The sequence below is a fragment of the Piliocolobus tephrosceles genome, chromosome 9 (assembly GCF_002776525.5).
Source record: "Piliocolobus tephrosceles isolate RC106 chromosome 9, ASM277652v3, whole genome shotgun sequence".
NCBI lineage: Eukaryota > Metazoa > Chordata > Mammalia > Primates > Cercopithecidae > Piliocolobus > Piliocolobus tephrosceles.
The window spans coordinates 39,112,222-39,131,107 of record NC_045442.1 but is presented as its reverse complement, the minus strand read 5'-3'; the positions used below and the strand labels follow the sequence as shown (position 1 = coordinate 39,131,107).

Genomic DNA, 18,886 nt, shown 5'->3' with positions numbered 1-18,886 from the left:
GGCATCTGGAACTGGTAGGTAAAGTCTTGGGAACTGAACCCTCAACCTATGGGGTATGGTGCTGTCACCCGGTAGATAGTGTCAGAATTTAATTACAATAGAGGACACCCAGCCGGTGTCACTGCAGAAATGCTTGTTTGGTGTATAGGGAAAACTCCCCCACACGGGGTCACAGAAGTCTTTTGTGTTGATTGTTGAGTATGTAGGGAGAAACTGAGTTTGTTTTTTTCTCAATATTCTTGCACATATGCACTCTTTGTCTTGTTACTTTTGCTCAGTGTATTTTTGAGATTAATTCATGTCATGTTTTTCTGTAGGTCATTCTTTTTATTCCTGAGAAGGATTCCATTAAGAAATGTCGTTATTGGGGTGTAATTGACATACACTAAACTGCACATATTTAAAATGTACAATTCCCTAAGTTTTGATATAGGGATATACTTGTGAAGGCATAACAATCATGATAGTGGACATACCCACTGATTCCAAAGAATTCATCTCATTTATATTTCTTCTCCCCCATCCCTACCCCATGTTCTATCCACAGATAGCCAATTGATCGGTTTTCTGTTATTATAGGGTCATTTGCATTTTCTGTTGGTGATGTGTTCTTTTAGCTTTCATATGTCTGAATGTCTTCACTTATCTTCATTTTTGAAATATATTTTTACTGGGTAAATAATTGTTTTTCTTTAGTACTTTATTTCTTAGAGTACTTTAAAGATGTTTCACTGTCTCCTAGCTTATGTTGTTTCTGAAAAGTGAAAGTCCTGATAATATCTATATGTCTGTAAGCAATTTGACTGCCTCCCTCAATCCCATTACCTTTCAGACCTGTCTCCAGATGTGTTTCCTGTCTTGGGCTTTTGCCCTTGCTATTTTATTCCTGGAACCTTCTTCCTCTAAATAACTGCATGGCTTAACTTCATCTTCAAGCCTCGACTTAAATGGTTTCTAGATGAGACCTGCCCTCACAATTTTAAGAAAGTTGCTGACACACCTGATTCTCTTTACCTTGTTCTGTTCTTCCCATTGCACTTTTCATCTGATATACATCATTTATTGTATTTATTGTTTGTCTTTCCACTAGACTGTTATGAAGATTTAAAAACTTGTGCAAATTGAGAGAATACAGTAAGTCCCTGTGTTCCCATCACCCACATTTACCAATTATTGTTTAAATTTTGCTGTGTTTATAAAATCTCCTTTTTCCTTTGTTTGAAACCTTTTCATTGCTTTTTTATGGTAAAGTAAAACAAATGGAAAAACAAATATTCAACTTAATGAGTTACACAGCATCTACCCCTTTCATCACCTCTTGGAAATGGTTTGAATTTTTGGTGTCTTTTAAACGTTTGTAAGAGTATGTCTAGAATAGCTTTTAGTCTAGGAATAAGTTGATCCCTTTCTTGAGCACTCTATTTGATGCCCTTTATATTAATAGGACTTTCTACTTTGGCTGAGAGAATGTGAGGTATACCTTATTATGCCTGACCCCTTGGAACATGAGAGGTTCCACCTGCTTCTTTCTGGTGACTTTTCTCCTGGCCTTGGCTACCATGCACTTACCAGTACTCAGCCCGAGAGAGAGATAACAGCTGCTTTTGTGCAGCTCTGTCCTCTCTGGTACTTGACCCTGGGAATGCTACTGCTTAAGTTTTGGGTTCTGTCTCCTCAACACAAAGAGACTGTTGGGCTCTGTTTGGAGTTTTCTCCATTATTTGTACTTTAAAATTGTATCAGGCAGTAAGCTGGGCAGTCAGAAGATTAACCTTGTTTCCCTTTTGTCAATGTTTACAGTTCGTTACTGCATGTTGTCTGAAAACCACTGTTTAATAAATTTTATCTGGATTTTAGTTTAAGGCAGGAGGGTAAATCTGTCCCATTAGTCCATAAAGGCTTGTTGAAGTACAAGTTCCTCCCCGTTTTTTAATTATGATAGACCTTAGTTTCTCATTGTAAACGTCAGTTATTTGAGAATTGATATGCGTGTTTTTTTTTTAATGTTGCACTTCCCACTTGTGACATAAGAAAAAATTATCTTACAGGAACAGAAGAAGAAAGAAAAATTGGAGAGAAAAAAGGAGTCTTTAAAAGTTAAAAAGGTAATATAACCAGCCAGAATATTTTTTATGTCATTTAAATATTGAAGAAATACTTTTGTTATCTTCTGACTTTTTTGATCATCTGTTTAACTTTAACTTTTTTTTTTTTTTTTTTTGAGATGGAGTCTCACTCTGTCGCCTCAGCTCACTGCAAGCTCCGCCTTCCGGGTTCACGCCATTCTCCCGTCTCAGCCTCCCAAGTAGCTGGGACTACAGGCGCCCGCCACCACGCCCGACTAATTTTTTGTATTTTTAGTAGAGACGGGGTTTCACTGTGTTGGCCAGGATGGTCTTGATCTCTTGACCTCGTGATCCACCCGCCTCGGCCTCCCAAAGTGCTGGGATTACAGGCGTGAGCCACCGCGCCCGGCCTGTTTTCTCTTACTCTCACAACAGTTCTTATTAGGTAGAGGTACTTTTCTCCCCCATTTTACATAAATAGGCTGATGCAAGGAGATAAAGAACAGTCATTCTTCATTATTCAAGGATTCTATATTTGTGAATTCCCCAACTCACTTAAATTTATTTGTAACCCCAGAGTCAAGATTCGTAACACCGTCATGGTCATTTTTGGACATGCTTATGTTCAGAGCAGCAAATAATTTTAGTCTTCCAATACATATGTTCCAAGCTCAGCTCAAACATGGGTTGCTGTGCTTTGTTTTCAGCTACCATATGTATGTCAAGCATATGTCCTTCTCATGGTCTTCATTTAGCACCATGATTTTTGCATTTTTGTGTGCTTTTTCCTGGTGATTTTGCTGTTAAAATGGCTCCCAAGTGTAACAAAGTGCTGTCTAGTGTTTCTAAGTACAAAAAAGCTGTGCCATATGGAGAAAGTGTGTCTTGGGTAAGCTTCATTTAGGCATGAGGTACAGTGCTGTTGGCCATGAGTTAATTATTATTTTATTTTATTTTTATTTTTATTTTTATTTTTTTGAGACAGAGTCTTGCTCTGTCGCCCAGGCTGGAGTGCAGTGGTGCAGTGTCAGCTCACTGCTACCTCCACCTCCTGGGTTCAAGCAATTCTTCTGCCTCAGCCACCCGAGTAGCTGGGACTACAGGTGCGTGCCACCATGCCTGGCTAATTTTTGTATTTTTAGTAGAGACGGGGTTTCACCATATTGGGCAGGCTGGTTTCGAACTCCTGACCTCGTGATCCACCCACCTCGGCCTCCCAAAGTGCTGGGATTACAGGCGTGAGCCACTGCGCTTGGCCGGCCCTGAATTCAGTATTAAAGATACCTTTAAAAACAGAAACACAAAGAAAACAGGGTTGTGTTTGTTGGTTGAGAATGTCATAACCAGAGTCAGGGGCCCAACTGTATATTTCCTAGGGGCAATAAGTCATTAGTCATAGTGATTTTATTGAACCACAAGTACTGCAGATAATGAGAGCTGACTCTAACTTGCTGAAAATTATGGATTTGAACCCAAGATTAGTTTAAGAACTTCTACTTAGCTTCTATGCTAAACTGCCTTTATTTTTATTTATTTATTTTTTTGAGGTGTAGTCTCACTGTCACCTAGGCTGGAAAGCAGTGGCGTGATTTCGGCTCACTGCAACCTCCGCCTCCTGGGTTCAAGCAATTTTTTGCCTCAGCCTCCCAAGTAGCTGGGATTACAGGTGCCTGCCACCACACCTGGCTAATTTTTGTATTTTTAGTAGAGGCAGGGTTTCACCATCTTGACCAGGCTGGTCTTCAACTCCTGACCTTATGATCCTCTTGCCTTGGGCTCCCAAAGTCCTGAGATTAAGTCCAGTTACTTGATTCTTAGGCTAGTTAATGGTGATGTTAAAATGCCTGATAAAGTATTTTGCAGACTATTTTGTAACAAAACCCATTATTTAAAACTGGTAATACTGCTAGGTGTGGTGGCTCATGCCTATCCCAGCACTTTGGGAGTCTGAGGCAGATGGATTCCTTGAGGCCAGGAGTTCGAGACCAGCCTGGTCAACATGGTAAGACCCTGTCTCTGCTAAAAATACAAAAAATTAGCTGGGCGTGGTGATAATGTGCCTGTAGTCCCAGCTACTTGGGAGGCTGAGGCACGAGTATCACTTGAACACGGTTGGCAGAGGTTGCAGTGAGCCAAGACTGTGTCACTGTACTCTAGTCCGGGCCATAGAGGGAAACTCTGTTTCTAAATAAATAAATAAATAAATAAATAAATAAATAAATAAATAAAACTGGTAATACTGAGTCTACTGAGAGAGAGTATTAAAAAAATAAAAATGGGCTAGGCATGATGGCTCACATCTGTAATCCCGGATCACCTGAGGTCAAAAGCTGGAGACCAACCTGGCCAACATGGTGAAACCCAGTCTCTACCAAAACCACAAAAATTGGACAGGTGTGATGGCGGGTACCTGTAATCCCAGCTACCTGGGAGGCTGACACAGGAGAATCACTTGATCCTTGGAGGCGGAGGTTGCAGTGAGCTGAGCTCATGCTACTGGACTCCAGCCTGGGTGACAGAGCAAGACACCATCTCTAAAAAAACAAAAAAACCGCTGATCCTTGACTCACTCGCTAATTTCAGAGACCTAGAGCTTTTCAGATTGTTATTTTCATAGAGCCAGGGCTTCATTCACTATGTTGCCCAGGCTGATCTCGAACTCCTGGGCTCAAGCTGTCCCCTACACCCACACCTTGGCTCCCAAAGTGCTAGGATTACAGGCATGAGCTAGCACAACTGGCCTTACCTAGGGGTTTTGAAGAACATGTTTTTATTTATATGATAATTTTACTGGCTTAGTCATTTATTCCCTGCTCTTGAACCTGTTAATTTTAATATATCCTTCACTTTATTCCACCTAGCTGTTTATATCAGGGTTTTGATTTTTTTCCCCTCTGCTTTTTTCTTAAAGGTGTCAACTGTTTTGCCTACTCTAATGGCACCAGTCCTTTTTTGGTGTTTTCTTGTTTAATCTTCAGACTTTGTAACTTAATTTAAAAATTCATTATATATATATATTTGTCATTTTATCATACATGTTGTTCACCTATTCTTGATATAATAGTTTCCCAACTCTTATATTGAAACTTAAAAAAATTTTTAGAGGTGATGTCTCAGTAGCCCAGGCTAGAGTTCAGTAGCACCATAGTAGTTCACTACAGCTTTGAACTCCTGGGGTCAAGCCATCTTCCCACCTCAGCCTCCTGAGTAGCTGAAACTACAGGTGCACACCACCATGCTCAGCTAATTTTTACATTTTTTAAAGAGATGGGGATCTTGCTTTGTTGCCCAAGCTGGTCTTGCACTCCTGACTTCAAGCATTCTACTACCTAGTCCTTCTAAAGTGCTGGGATTATAGGCGTGAGCCACTGCACCTGGCCGGAAACTGTTTCTTAACATCTCATTTCCCTTACCTTCCTCACTAATAATTTTCAATTAGTATTCTCTTTTATTTCTGCTTTGGGTTATGTTTCATGTATGAATTTCATTCACAATGAATATTCTTTCAATTCCCTACCTACTGAATATCTTCAGCATAATGTATAAAGATGTACATGGTATTTCTAAATAAAAATGCCAACTGTGGGCTGAGCGCAGTGCCTCACGCCTGTAATCACAGTGCTTTGGGAGGCCTAGGCGAGTGGATCACCTAAGGTCAGGAATTCAAGAGTAGCCTGGCCAAAATGGTGAAACCCCATCTCTACTAAGCATACAAAAATTAGCCGGGTATGGTGGCAGGTGCCTGTAATCCCAGCTACTCGGGAGGTTGAGGCAGGGGGATCTCTTGAACCTGGGAGGCAGAGGTTGCAGTGAGCTGAGATTGTACCATTGCACACTAGCCTGGGCAACAAGAGTGAAACTCCGTCTCCAAAAAACAATGAAATGCCAGCTATGTTTAATTTTGAAATTTCTCTTCTAAATGGAAAAATAATGGACAGAAGTAGAACCCTTGGGAAAAAGCAGAGATTATGAACAAGTTGTAGTAGGGAAATACAGAAAATATTACATGTAGGTAAGTATAATAGTGAAAAATTGTGGATGTGGCTCGACTGCAAGAAACATTTTTTTTCTCAAGTTAATCAGTGCCTTTTAATGTATAATACTATAAAGTACTTTAGTAAAATCAATATTCTGAATCCTTGTTTTGTAGGGTAAAAATTCAATTGATGCAAGCGAAGAAAAGCCAGGTAAACATCCTTATTCTAGTTTTGAATAATATGTGTTTATATTTCTATTTTAATTGCTATCAAAAATAAAATTTTTTTTTATAGTTATGAGGAAAAAAAGAGGAAGAGAAGATGAATCATACAATATTTCAGAGGTCATGTCAAAAGAGGTAAAAATAAAAGGGAGAGGGTACCTAACATTTGATGTTGAGTAAAATGTAGGTTTTAAACCACCTTAAAGCTGTAAGGATTGAATATTCAATATCACATCAAATATGTTTTTAATTTAATATTATATATCATTTATAGATGAAGTTGCCAAAATATTTGAAGCTATCTGCCAACCTACAGTAGACTTGAGACTAATCTGAAACTAATGTCATCTGACCTTCATAGACTTTTTTTTTTTTTTTTTTGAGGTGGAGCTCTGTGGTCCATGCTGCCTTGGCTCGCTGCAGCCTCCACCTCACGGGTTCAAGCGATTCTCCTGTCCCAGCCTCCCAAGTAGCTGGGATAACAGGCGCCCACCACCACGCCTGGCTAATTTTTGTATTTTTAGTAGAGATGGGGTTTCACCATGTTGGCCAGGCTGGTCTTGAACTCCTCACTTAAGGTGATCCGCCCACCTCGGTCTCCTAAAATGCCGGATTACAGGCGTGAGCCATTGCGCACGTCCTCACTTAAGTGGCAAATAGACTTATACCTTTAGGTTGTTCTGGTTTTCTTTTCTTTCCTTCTTTTGTTTCCTTCCTTCCTTCCTTTCTGCCTTTCTAGCTTCCTTCTTTTTTTTTTTCTTCTTTTCTTTTTTTGAGACAGGGTATCACTCTGAGACTCAGGCTGGAGTGCAGTGGCGCAATCATGGCTCACTGCAGCCTCAACCTCATGGGCTCAAGTGATCCTCCTACCTCAGCCCCCTGAGTAGCTGGGACTATAGGTGTGTGACACCATGCACAGCTGACTAATTTTTAAATTTTTTGTAGCAATGAAGTCTCGTATGTTGCCTAGGCTGCTCTTGAACTCCTGGGTTCAAACGATCCTCTTGCTTTAGCCCCCCAAACTGCTGAAGAGTACAGGTGTGAGCCAGTGTGCCCAGCTTTATGCTGGTTTTCTTTTTTTTGGGGAGGGGGACGGGGGTGAGACAGAGATTACTGTTATTGCCCAGGCTGGAGTGCAATGGTGCAGTCTCAGCTCACCGCATCCTCCGCCTCCCATGTTCAAGCGTTTCTCCTGCCTCAGCCTCCTGAGTAGCTGAGATTACAGGCATGTGCCACCACGCCCGGCTAATTTTGTGTTTTTAGTAGCGATGGGGTTTCACCGTGTTGCCCAGACGGATCTTGAACTCCTGACCTCAGGTGGTCCGCCTGCCTTGGCCTCCCAAAGTGCTGGGATTATAGTCGTGAGCCACTGCTCCCGGCCTATGCTGGTTTCCTTATTTGGGTTATTATGGAAAACAGTAATAGCTTTGACTCTACCAATTATCTTGTGGTTGTAAAGTACCTAGTAGACTTGTATTTTGTAAGGAACTGTGGAAACAACAGGCGTGGGCATAGAACTTAAAATTACATATAGTATGTTGTGGAGAGGTGGGGGGAAAGGGTAGGGTAGTAAAGACACTGACCAGAGCAGAGAAGTGTTTTAGGGAAAAAGATGGTATCAGCTTTTTTTTAAAGGAGTCTGAGCCTGGCCTAGTCAGAAATTGTTACTATAATTTAACTTTTTGTAACCCCTAACCTTAAGAACTTTATTCTTGTTCTTTGTTGAAGACTTTTACGAAACTGAAATCATATGCTCATTTCTAAAACCAACTTATTTTTTTCATTTCTCACTTTTTGCTTCAAAATATGAATGAATTAGAGCATCTTCAGTCCTGACAGACCAGTTCCTTAGCGTGTTTTTAATGTGTCACATTCTCTTTTTTCTTGGAGACAGAGTCTTGCTCTGTCCCCAGGCTGGAGTGCAGTGGCACGCACGATCTAGGCTCACTGCTGCAAGCTCTGCCTCCCAGATTCAAGCAATTCTTATGCCTCAAACTGTGAGAAGCTGGGATTACAGGTGCCTATTTGTATTTTTAGTAGAGACAGGGTTTTGCCATGTTGGCCAGAATGGTCTTGAACTACTGACCTCAGGTGATCCTCACGCCTTCATCTCCCAAAGTGCTGGGATTACAGGCATGAGGCACCATTCCCGGCCGCATTCTTATATTTAATAAAAAGCACAACTCTATTGTCTACTGTTGTTCTTTTACCTGAAGTTCAGACTTTTTAGCTTTTCATAAGAAAAATTTACATAATACTTTTCCTTTTCTCTAGGGATGCAGCGATAGTTTTTCATTGAAAAATAATCGTCAGGGGGCTGGGAGCAGTGGCTCATGCCTGTAATCCCGGTGCTTTGGGAGACTGAGGCGGGTGGATCACGTGAGGCTAGGAGTTCGAAACCTGTCTGGCCAACATGATGAAACCCCATCTCTACTAAAAATACAAAAATTAACTGGGAATGGTGGCTCGTGCCTGTAGTCCTAGCTACTCAGAAGGCTGAGGCAGGAGAATTGTTTGAACCTAGGAGGCAGAGGTTGCAGTGAGCTGAGATCATGCCACTGCACTCCAGCCTGGGCAACGGAGCAAGACTCTTGTCTCCAAAAAAAAAAACAGGGCCCACCGAAATTGATTATGGTATCCATTCAACTTGCAGTTTAAAACACTTTTAAGTTGGGCGTAGTGGCTCATGCCTGTAACCCCAGCACTTTGGGAGGCCAAGGTGGGAGGATCACCTGAGGTCAAGAGTTCCAGGCCAGCCTGACCAACATGGAGAAACCCCATCTCTACTAAAAATACAAAATTAGCTGGGCGTAGTGGCACATGCCTGTAATCCCAGCTACTCGGGCAGATTGAGGCAGGAGAATTGCTTGAACCCTGGAGGCGGAGGTTGCGGTGAGCCAAGATGGCACCATTGTACTCCAGCCTGGGCAACAAGAGTGAAACTCTGTCTCAAAAAAGAAAAACCACTTTTATTTATTTATTTATTTATTTATTTATTTATTTATTTATTTATTATTATACTTTAAGTTCTAGGGTACATGTGCATAACGTGCAGGTTTGTTACATATGTATACTTGTGCCATGTTGGTGTGCTGCACCCGAAAAACCACTTTTAATATGCCATACTGAAGTTTAGCCAGTCATACAGCTGTTTATTTAATTTGTTAAATGGTTGTGGAATATTGGTTTGGAGCAAACTTTGTCATAGGTGGATTAAATCCATTAGTAAAGAAAGGTAAACGCTGTCTTCACCTTAGCCTACATACAGAGAAATATATAGGAGTAAGTAGTAAATGAAATAGAATTTTTTTTTTTTTTGAGACAATGTTTCTGTTACCCTGGCTTGAATGCAGCTGGCACAGTCTCAGCTCACTGCAGCCTCAACCTCCCAGACTCAAGTGATCTTCCTATCTCAAACTTCCCAGTAGCAGGGACACTGTGCATGTGCCACCAGGCCTGGCTGATTTTTGTATTTTTTGTAAAGATGGGGTTTTGTCGTGTTGTCTAGGCTGGTCTTGAATTTTTGGGCTCCTGCCTCGGCCTCCCAAAGTGCTTGGATTACAGGTCTGAGCCACTGTGCCTGGTTGGTAATTGGATGTTTATATATCATATTAGAGGGGCTCTTCACTCAGGCATGCAGTTCCTGAACGTTTTCATCTAGGAAAAGGAAATGATATCTATGTTGTGACTTGAAGAATAAAAGTTAAATTATTTAAAGGTGGGATTAATAGGGAAAGAGTAAATTACAGGGAAGATAGTAGGGGGGAATGTTTTAGGAAGAAATTAAAGCATTGAACAAATATCCAGGGTCAAGAGAGACTGGCAGTTTAAAAAAACTTGAAGGAAATTATATATGCCTCCAATTTGTATATAAGTGAAAAGAGTGATGAAGGAAGGATGAAGCTGTAGATGTAAGCATGGTCAGGAGTTTAAGGCTGCCGTAAGTAAAGTAGGAAGCTATTGAAAGATTTTAAGCAAATTTTCATTTTGGTGAATCACTTGGCTAGTGTGTTCAGAGATCTGTGAGCATAGCAGTTTTTCTTTCTTTCCTTTTCTTTTTCTTTTCTTTTTTTTTTTTTTTTTTTTTTTTTTGAGACAAGGTTTCACTGTGTGGCCCAGGCTGGAGTGCAGTGGCACGATCTCGGCTCACTGCAACCTCCGTCTCCCAGTTCAAGCAATTCTGTCACCTCAGCTCCCCGAGTAGTCCAGCACCTGGGACTACAGGCACGTGCAACCACGCCTGGCTAAGTTTTTGTATTTTTGGGTAGAGAGGTGGTTTCACCATGTTGGCCAGACTGGTCTCAAACTCCTGACCCAAAGTAATCTGCCTGCCTCTGCCTTCCAAAGTGCTGGGATTACAGGTGTGAGCCACCATGCCTGGCCCCTGACCAGTTATTCTTTCATTTACTGTTATTTCTTTCTTCTGTATATTTACTGAATTTCCTGCTCTCTTTTCCTCTTTGCCTAAATTCTTTTCATTATTTGCATCTCAGGTTACTTGCTGAAGAATCTCTAAATCTACGAATGCATTTGGAGATGTGTTACCGCTATTGAATGTTCTGTCACTGTGAACCCTGCTCCTCCAAATTATCCCGTCTATTTCTTCACCTTTTCCTTCCTCACTGGGTCTTTGCCTTTCAATTATAGATACATTGTGTTTTCGTGTCTGCAGAACAAAAATTTTTGAACCAGTCTTTCTAGATTGCCCTGTTTTCTATTCTTTATTTCCAAGTTTTTTTTTTGAGACAGAGTTTCGCTCTTGTTGCCCAGGCTGGAGTGCAATGGCACCAAATTGGCTCATTGCAACCTCCGCGTTCCAGGTTCAAGTGATTCTCCTGCCTCAGCCTTCCCGAGTAGCTAGGATTACAGGCATGTGCCACCACGCCTGGCAAATTTTGTATTTTTAGTAGAGACGGGGTTTCTCCATGTTGGTCAAGCTGGTCTCGAACTCCTGATCTCAGGTGATCCACCCACCTTGGCCTCCCAAAGTGTGGTATTACAGGCGTGAGCCACTACACCACCCTATTTCTAAGCTTTTTAAGAGTAGGCTGGACTGGACATGATGCCTGACACCTGTTATACCAGCACTTTGAGAGACCAAGGTGGGAGGATCACTTAAGCCCAGGAGTTTGAGACTAGTTTGGGCAACATGGTGAAATCCTGTCTCTACAAAAAAAAAGAAATTAGCCAGGCGTGGTGGTGCACAGCTTTGGTCCCAGCTACACAGGGGGCTGAGGTAAGAGGATCACCTGAGCCTGGGGAGGTCAAGGCTGCAGTGAGGTGAGATTGTGCTACTGCACTGCAGCATGGGCAAGAGAATGAGATCCTGGTTTTTTTTTTATCTGGAGACAGTCTTGCTCTGTTGCCAGGGTGGAGTGTGGTGCTGCGATCTTGACTCGGTACAGCTCAACTCCGCCTCAAGCGATTCTCCTGACTCAGCATCTCCAAGTAGCTGGGACTACAGGCATGCGCCACCACACCCAGCTAATTTTTGTAGTTTTAGTAGAGATGGGGTTTCACCATTTTGGCCAGGATGGTCTCAATCTCTTGACCTCATGATCCGCCTGCCTCGGCCTCCCAAAGGGCTGGGATTATAGGTGTGAGCCACTGTGTCCGGCCCTTTTTTTTTTTCTTAAAGTAGCCTGTACGTATTTCCTTACACATTGTGCAGTGGAGCAGTTCTACGTCTGTCAGTTGAATTTATTGGGATCTTTGAAATTGATAATCTAGCCCAAAGCAAACAATTTATCTTTTCCTCTCTTTCTTCCCAATCTTGCTCTTTTGTTTTCTCTTTGGTGTTAATGTCAGAACCAATATCTACTGTGTCATTCGAAACAGAATTTAGGAGGTTATCTGAATTTCCTTATATATCTAGATTTTTATCAATTTCTGTGAGTCATTTCATTCGCTGCTACTCTGGTGTTTATGCCCTTACTCTGCCCTATTATTAGTTGTTTCTTAATTGATTTTTATAATCCTAGTATAGCTCTCATTCATTGTCAAGAGTACCAGATTGGTTTTTCTGGAGCAAATTTAATCACTCATAACCTCCATTACTTTTTATGGTTTCACAAGGAATTGCATTTTCTTGTAGAAAAATTTGAGAATAAACAAAATATAAGAAAATCACCTGAAAAGCTGTCAAACAGATAATCACTAACATTTTCGTATATGTGTATTCTTTTTCTTTGTATTATGGAAAATCTGAAAAATTACAAATATTTAGAGGATAGTAAATTGAATGTCCACCTTTATCACTTTTTTTTTTTGAGACGGAGTTTCCCTCTTGCCCAGGTTGGAGTGCAATGGGATGATCTCGGCTCACTGCAACCTCTGCCTCTCAGGTTCAAGCAATTCTCTTGCCTCAGCCTCCCAAGTAGCTGGGATTATAGGCATGCGCTATCACGCCCCGCTAATTTTATACTTTTATTAGAGACGGGGTGTCTCCATGTTGGTCAAGCTGGTCTCGAACTCCTGACCTCAGGTGATCCGCCCGTCTTGACCTCCCAAAGTGCTGGGATTATAGGCATGAGCCACCCTGCCCGGTCAATCACTTTTTAATTCTGGGATATTTTTAGAGAAAGCTGAGCAAGACTTTTTTTTTTTTTTTTTTTTTTTAAGATGGAGTCTCACACTATCACCTGGGCTGGAGTGCAGTGGTGGGATCTCAGCTCACTGCAACCTTCGCCTCCTGGGTTCAAGTGAGTCTCCTGTCTCAGCCTCCCAAGTAGCTGGGATTACAAGTGCCTGCCACCACGCCCAGCTAATTTTTTGTATTTTTCGTATTGACACTGAGTTGGCCAGGCTGGTCTCAAACTCCTGACCTTGTGATTTGCCCGCCTTGGCTTCCCAAAGTGCTGGGATTACAGGCGTGAGCCACCATGCCCGGCCAAGACTTTTGAACCATAACCACAATACAGTTACCACACTTTTGAAAGTCGATGGTAATTCCTTAATATTTAAATTTCTCAATAGGCTAATTTTTATTTTTAGGGATGGGGGCTTGCTGTATTGACGAGACTGGAGTGCAGTGGCTATTCCTGAGTATTGTCATAGTGACTACACCTCAAACACCTGGGCTCACATGATCCTCCTGCCTCAGTGTCCTGAGTAGCAGTACGGGGAGTATAGGCACTTCCCACTGTGATCTGCTTAGCTAATACATTTTTAAAAAATGGTTGGTTCAAATCAGGATCCAAAAAAGTTACATAAATTGCGTTTGATTAATATGTGTCTTAGTTCTCTTTTAGGTCTAGAGTGTCTTTCATCTTTTTTAAGAAACATTATTTGTTGAAGAAAATGAGTAATTCTGTATAATTCCCCACATTCTGGACTTTACTGATTGTATCCCCATAATTTCTCTGCCTCTTGTGTTTCCTGTTAACTATAGTAACTATAAGTTAAATACAGAAGTTTGTGATTAAGGTTTTTTCTAATTTTTGTTTTTTTTGTCGAGGGAAGTAGGGTCTTGCTCTGTTGCCCAGGGTGGAGTGCAATGGTGCCATCTCGGCTCATTGCAACCTCTGACTCCTGGGCTCAAGCAATCCTCCCACCTCATCCTCCTGAGTAGCTGGGACTACAGGTGTGCACCACCAAGCCCAGCCAACTTTTATATTTTTTGTAGAGATGGGATCTCACCATGTTGCCATGCTTAATTTTTAATAAGAATACTTCATTGGTGCTATTTATAGATTTTGATTTATTTCTAAATTGTTCTTTCAAAAGTTTCATTTTATCTAGTCATTTTACAGGACAGCTTTATCAGTTCCTGGTATAAATTCCTTTTAGCCTCAGCCTTAGAATATGAATATGTATATGTACATAATACTTAATATGCACACGATATACACATATTCCTGTGTGTATATATGTGTGTGTGTCACCTACTTACATGTCCTGTTACTCTTCTATGAATCTTAAATTTGATAATGCTGTTTTGAATCTACTTCATCCCCTATACCTTCTGTATTCTCTCTGCTTGAAATCTGCCCTCACTGTCTTGAATGTTGAAGCCTGGTGACAACTTTTTAGATAACTTTATGTAAGATAATTATTTGCTAAGCCACCGAGTGACACACTCAGGTATTGTTTGTCTCCTTACCATCAGCATCTAGTAGGTACTTCAAAATCAGAGCACTTTATTCTGTATTTTTAATCTATCTGTCTTTGCCTCTTACCCAGGAATGCAAACTCAGATGTCTATCCACAGAGGTCTAAAGTGGGCTGTAACATGGTTTGCCAGACTTTTTCTGTAAATAGCCAGATAGAAAATATTTTTAGCTTTTGAGTAGTTTTGTGGGCAACTACTTAACCCTGTACTTTGCTATTGTCACTTGAAAGCAGCCATACACAAACTGTAAACAAGTGAGGCCAACTTTGTTCCAATTTATCCCATTTCTTTGCTTTTAAAAAAGTACCTATGTATTCGCTTAGCTGGAGTTGGTGTACAGGCTGTAGTTTGCTGACCACAGGACTAGAGGTTTGTTGCCATGTGTGAATTTGTACTTAATCTCAGACTAAAAGAAAAAACCTGGAAAACCACTGTATTTGATGAAATATCCCATTGTATAAGTGTTCCCAAATCAGCTTAGAATGTTATGAAATATTATGAGTCAGTAATGTCTATAGGCTTATTTCTGCCTGAAGACTGCTAGTTTTAGATCGCTATATTTTAATTATCTTGAGAATCTCACCCTCATTGCCTGGCAAAATGAGCACAGAATAAATGCTTGTTGAATAAATAAATAAATGAACCTCATACATTATTAATTTGTTTTTGTTTTCTCAAACTATTAGGAAATTTTGTCTGTGGCTAAAAAAAATAAAAAGGAGAACGAGGTAAGAGATTTATAATATAAGATTAAGTTTAGAAGTCATATTTACTTCCCAGTTATTAGTCCTTGTTCTGTAATCACCAATGTACATTTTTCTCACTATTTATCCTGTTTCTTTGCTTTAAAAAAATACCTATGTATTCACTTCTTCCATATCCAATATTTTTCTTTTTTATGTATCAACTTTAGTTAGGTGTTTTATTGCATGATTCTTGATGTATAGGTGTTAATTTATGGGTCTAGCAATGTTGCTTTTAACTTGTGAATCTGGCAGTGATACAAGTGCTCATAGCCATGTGGATATAAACCATGAGTCATCTTATGGAAGCTGTGAGGGATGCCTTTGATGAGGGATGCCTTAATCTTGCTTCAGACCTTAAAGATTTTTAAAGTTTCTTAAAAGTTCTGTTTGAGAAGGCTTGATTTTCGAGCCACCTCTTCACTTATCCCATTTTATGTAGAGAGGTTCCTTGTTATCTCACTTTTTATTGCTCAAGTACTTAAAATTACGAGGTTGCATAGGGAAGCAAAATAATCATGACATGAAAATATTCATGAATGGATGTGAACTTCAAGTAGTTAATTTACATATTAAAGATTTTTAGGTCTTTGGGAAATTAATGTTATGTTTATAAAATGAGAGATACTCTATTTGGTCATACAATTTTGTCCAAAATTTATACTATAAAACTGTCTTGATTTTTATTCTTTTGTTAAGTATAAGGACTGGTTTATGGGTGCAGTTTAGTTGGATTTTTAAAGATTTAGTTAGATAAACATTTAGTTGGATTTTTAAGATAAAGTCTTGATGTAATCTTCTATAATTTACCATGGGATTTTGGCTTCATTTTATAACTTACAGTCAGTCAGGAAGAAATAGTTGTTAAGTACTGTATTTTAATGAATTTTGACACTTGCGTACACTTGTGTAACCACCATCCAAATGAAGGTATAGAACATTTCCATTGTAGAGGGATCTCTTCTGTGTTTTTCTAATTATTTTTCCACCCCTAAACCCAGAGGAGGCCACTTTGTACACCTTTTATAGGATGACTTATTATTTCCTTTCCACTCAACATGTCTATGATACTCATTTATGTTGTTGAGCATATTAGTAACTGGTTTCTTCTTATTGTTGACTAGTATTCTGTTGAATGAATGTTACAATTTTCTCATCCATCCCCTTATTGATGGGCATTTGGGTTGTTTGCAATTTGTGACTTTTATGAGTAAGGTTGCTATAATAATTTGCATACAAGTCCATGTGTAGACATGTTTTCATACTTTTTGCCCGTGTACCTGGGAATGGAATTGTTGGGTTACATGGCAAATGTATGTTCGTAAGAAAGTACAGACTTTTTCCCCCCAAGGTAAATGCGTTATTTTATTCTCTTGCCAGCCATGTTTGAAAATTCCAGCTTACATTATTGTCAGCATTTGATAGTCTTTTTAATTTCAGCTATTTTATTAAATGAGAAATGGCAATGTGTGTGGTTTTTAACTTGCATTTTCCTAATTACTACTGAAGTAGAGTATATTTTTATGTTCTTGATGACTGTATGTTTTCTTTTTCTTTTTTTTTCTTTTTTTTTTTTTTTTTTGAGATGGAGTCTAGCTCTGTCGCCCAGGCTGGAGTGCAATGGTACAATCTTGGCTCAGGCTCACTGCCACCTCTGCCTCCCGGGTTCAAGCGATTCTCCTGCCTCAGCCTCCCAAGTAACTGGGCTAACAGGTGCACGCAGCCACACTCAACTAATTTTTGTACTTTTAGTGGAGACAGGGTGTCACCATTTTGGCCAGGATGGTTTCGATCTCTTCACCTCGTGATCTTCCCACCTCGGCCTCCCAAAGTGCTGGGATTACAGGCCTGAGCCGCCATACCTGGCCTATATGTTTTCTTTTGTAAAGTATCTGTTAGTATCTTTTGCCCGTCTCTTTTGCCCGTCTTATTTATGCATACTGTATTTTTTGTGTAACAGTTTAATAAATTGAGTGTCACAGTATTAGAAGTTTGGAAGAAAGGTGTAATTCTAATGATCTTTTCAAAAGTATGTGCCTGATTTTAATTTGTAAGGGTTATTCTCAGATTTTTTATATTTTCTTTTCTTCTATTTTTTTGAGGCAATCTCCTGTCACCCAGGCTGGAGTACAGTGGTTGTGTTCATGGCTCACTGCAGCCTTGACTTCCTGGGTTCGAGTGATCCTCAGCCTCCCAAGTAGCTGGGATACAGGCAGTTGCGTGCAACCACACCCAGCTAATATTTTGTATTTTTAGTAGAGACAGGGTTTTGCCATGTTGTCCAGGGTGGTCTTGGACACCTGGGTTCAGGTGATCCTCCTGCCTCAGCTTCCCAAAGTGCTATGATTATAGGATTAGCCACTGTGCCAGCCTGTTATTGTTTTTTTTAGTAGCTTTTCATTTGTAGAGGGATGAAGATGTCTGCAGTTTTTTAATCCAGATGTGATCTTAGTCTTCTATACTTAATGATTATAGGACTCAGTAGAGTTTGTTAGTTCCATTTTCTGATAAATGGTGGCATACAGCAGCATTTTGTATAACACATCTTATTAAACTTTTTTTCTCTACAGGATGAAAACTCCTCTACTAATCTCTGTGTAGAAAATCTTCAGAAAAATAAAGATTCGAATAGTATAATTAAAGATAGATTGTCTCAAACGGTTAGGCAGAATACTAAATTCTTTTTTGACCCAGTCCGGAAGTGTAATGGTCAGCCAGTACCTTTTCAACAACCAAAGCACTTCACGGGAGGAGTGATGCGATGGTACCAAGTAGAAGGCATGGAATGGCTTAGGGTAATGAATTGTAATTTTTAATACAACATATTGGTTTTATTTCTATAGTAGCCTAATAATGTGATGTACCAGAGCTGGAGTCATTTCTGTCATGTTTCATTATTATACATTTGTGTGTGAATACTTACTTTCTGATTTCTTTAACCTGAATTTTTAGATGTGGAAATTTCCTTGTTAATGACTTCCAACACTTTTATGGCTTTGATAAAGGATTTTCCACAGTGTTGTTATAATTTATGGTGTGAATATATCAGTTTTAACATAATTCTCATCTTTGGGTGTGGGATTTTTTTAAAGAGAAGAAATAAAATATTGTAACCCTATAGTTGGTTATATCCGAGTTTAAATACAGTATCTATTATTTCATCCAGATGCTTTGGGAAAACGGAATTAATGGCATTTTAGCAGATGAAATGGGATTGGGTAAGACAGTTCAGTGCATTGCTACTATTGCATTGATGATTCAGAGAGGAGTACCAGGACCGTTTCTTGTCTGTGGCCCTTTGTCTACACTTCCTAACTGGATGGCTGAGTTCAAAAGATTTGCACCAGATGTAAGACATGCTTCCTTATGTTAAAATTATAATTTTACATGTTTTTTAATGCTTCATTGTTGTAGGAATTAAATTGTAGAACTCCTATAATTATATTGGTTCCTGTATAAATATTTTGTCTGATTTGACTTACTCAATTTGTGGAGTACCCTAATTTAAATTTATATAGTATAGGTTTTGGAAATCCCTGACATCTTTCCTAAAATATTCCAGAATGATTTTCATTGCATTGGTTAATTTGATTCAACTGAGACAGACTTAGGTAGAGATTTTATTAAAAATTCTGCTTATTCTTCACTTGATCTTTGCCAAAAGGCTGAGAAGAGAGGAATCGAGTTTTCTGTTTTTTGTAACTTTTTTTCTATACACGTTACCTTCTGCGTTTTTTTTTTTTTTTTTTTTTTTTTTTTTTTTTTT

General features: G+C 39.7%; 1 protein-coding gene across 2 annotated transcripts in view; it reads left to right on the top strand.

Moving 5' to 3' along the window:
* The window catches only part of HELLS (helicase, lymphoid specific), a 53,745-nt gene that overhangs the window by 9,079 nt on the left and 25,780 nt on the right, over nt 1-18,886 (top strand). For both annotated transcript variants that reach the window (XM_023226279.1, XM_023226280.1), the window contains exons 4-9: nt 2,049-2,105; nt 6,217-6,253; nt 6,338-6,402; nt 15,064-15,105; nt 17,691-17,915; nt 18,287-18,469. In XM_023226279.1, coding sequence (XP_023082047.1) covers nt 2,049-2,105; nt 6,217-6,253; nt 6,338-6,402; nt 15,064-15,105; nt 17,691-17,915; nt 18,287-18,469 — 609 coding nt within the window. The remainder of the gene's footprint in view (nt 1-2,048; nt 2,106-6,216; nt 6,254-6,337; nt 6,403-15,063; nt 15,106-17,690; nt 17,916-18,286; nt 18,470-18,886) is intronic.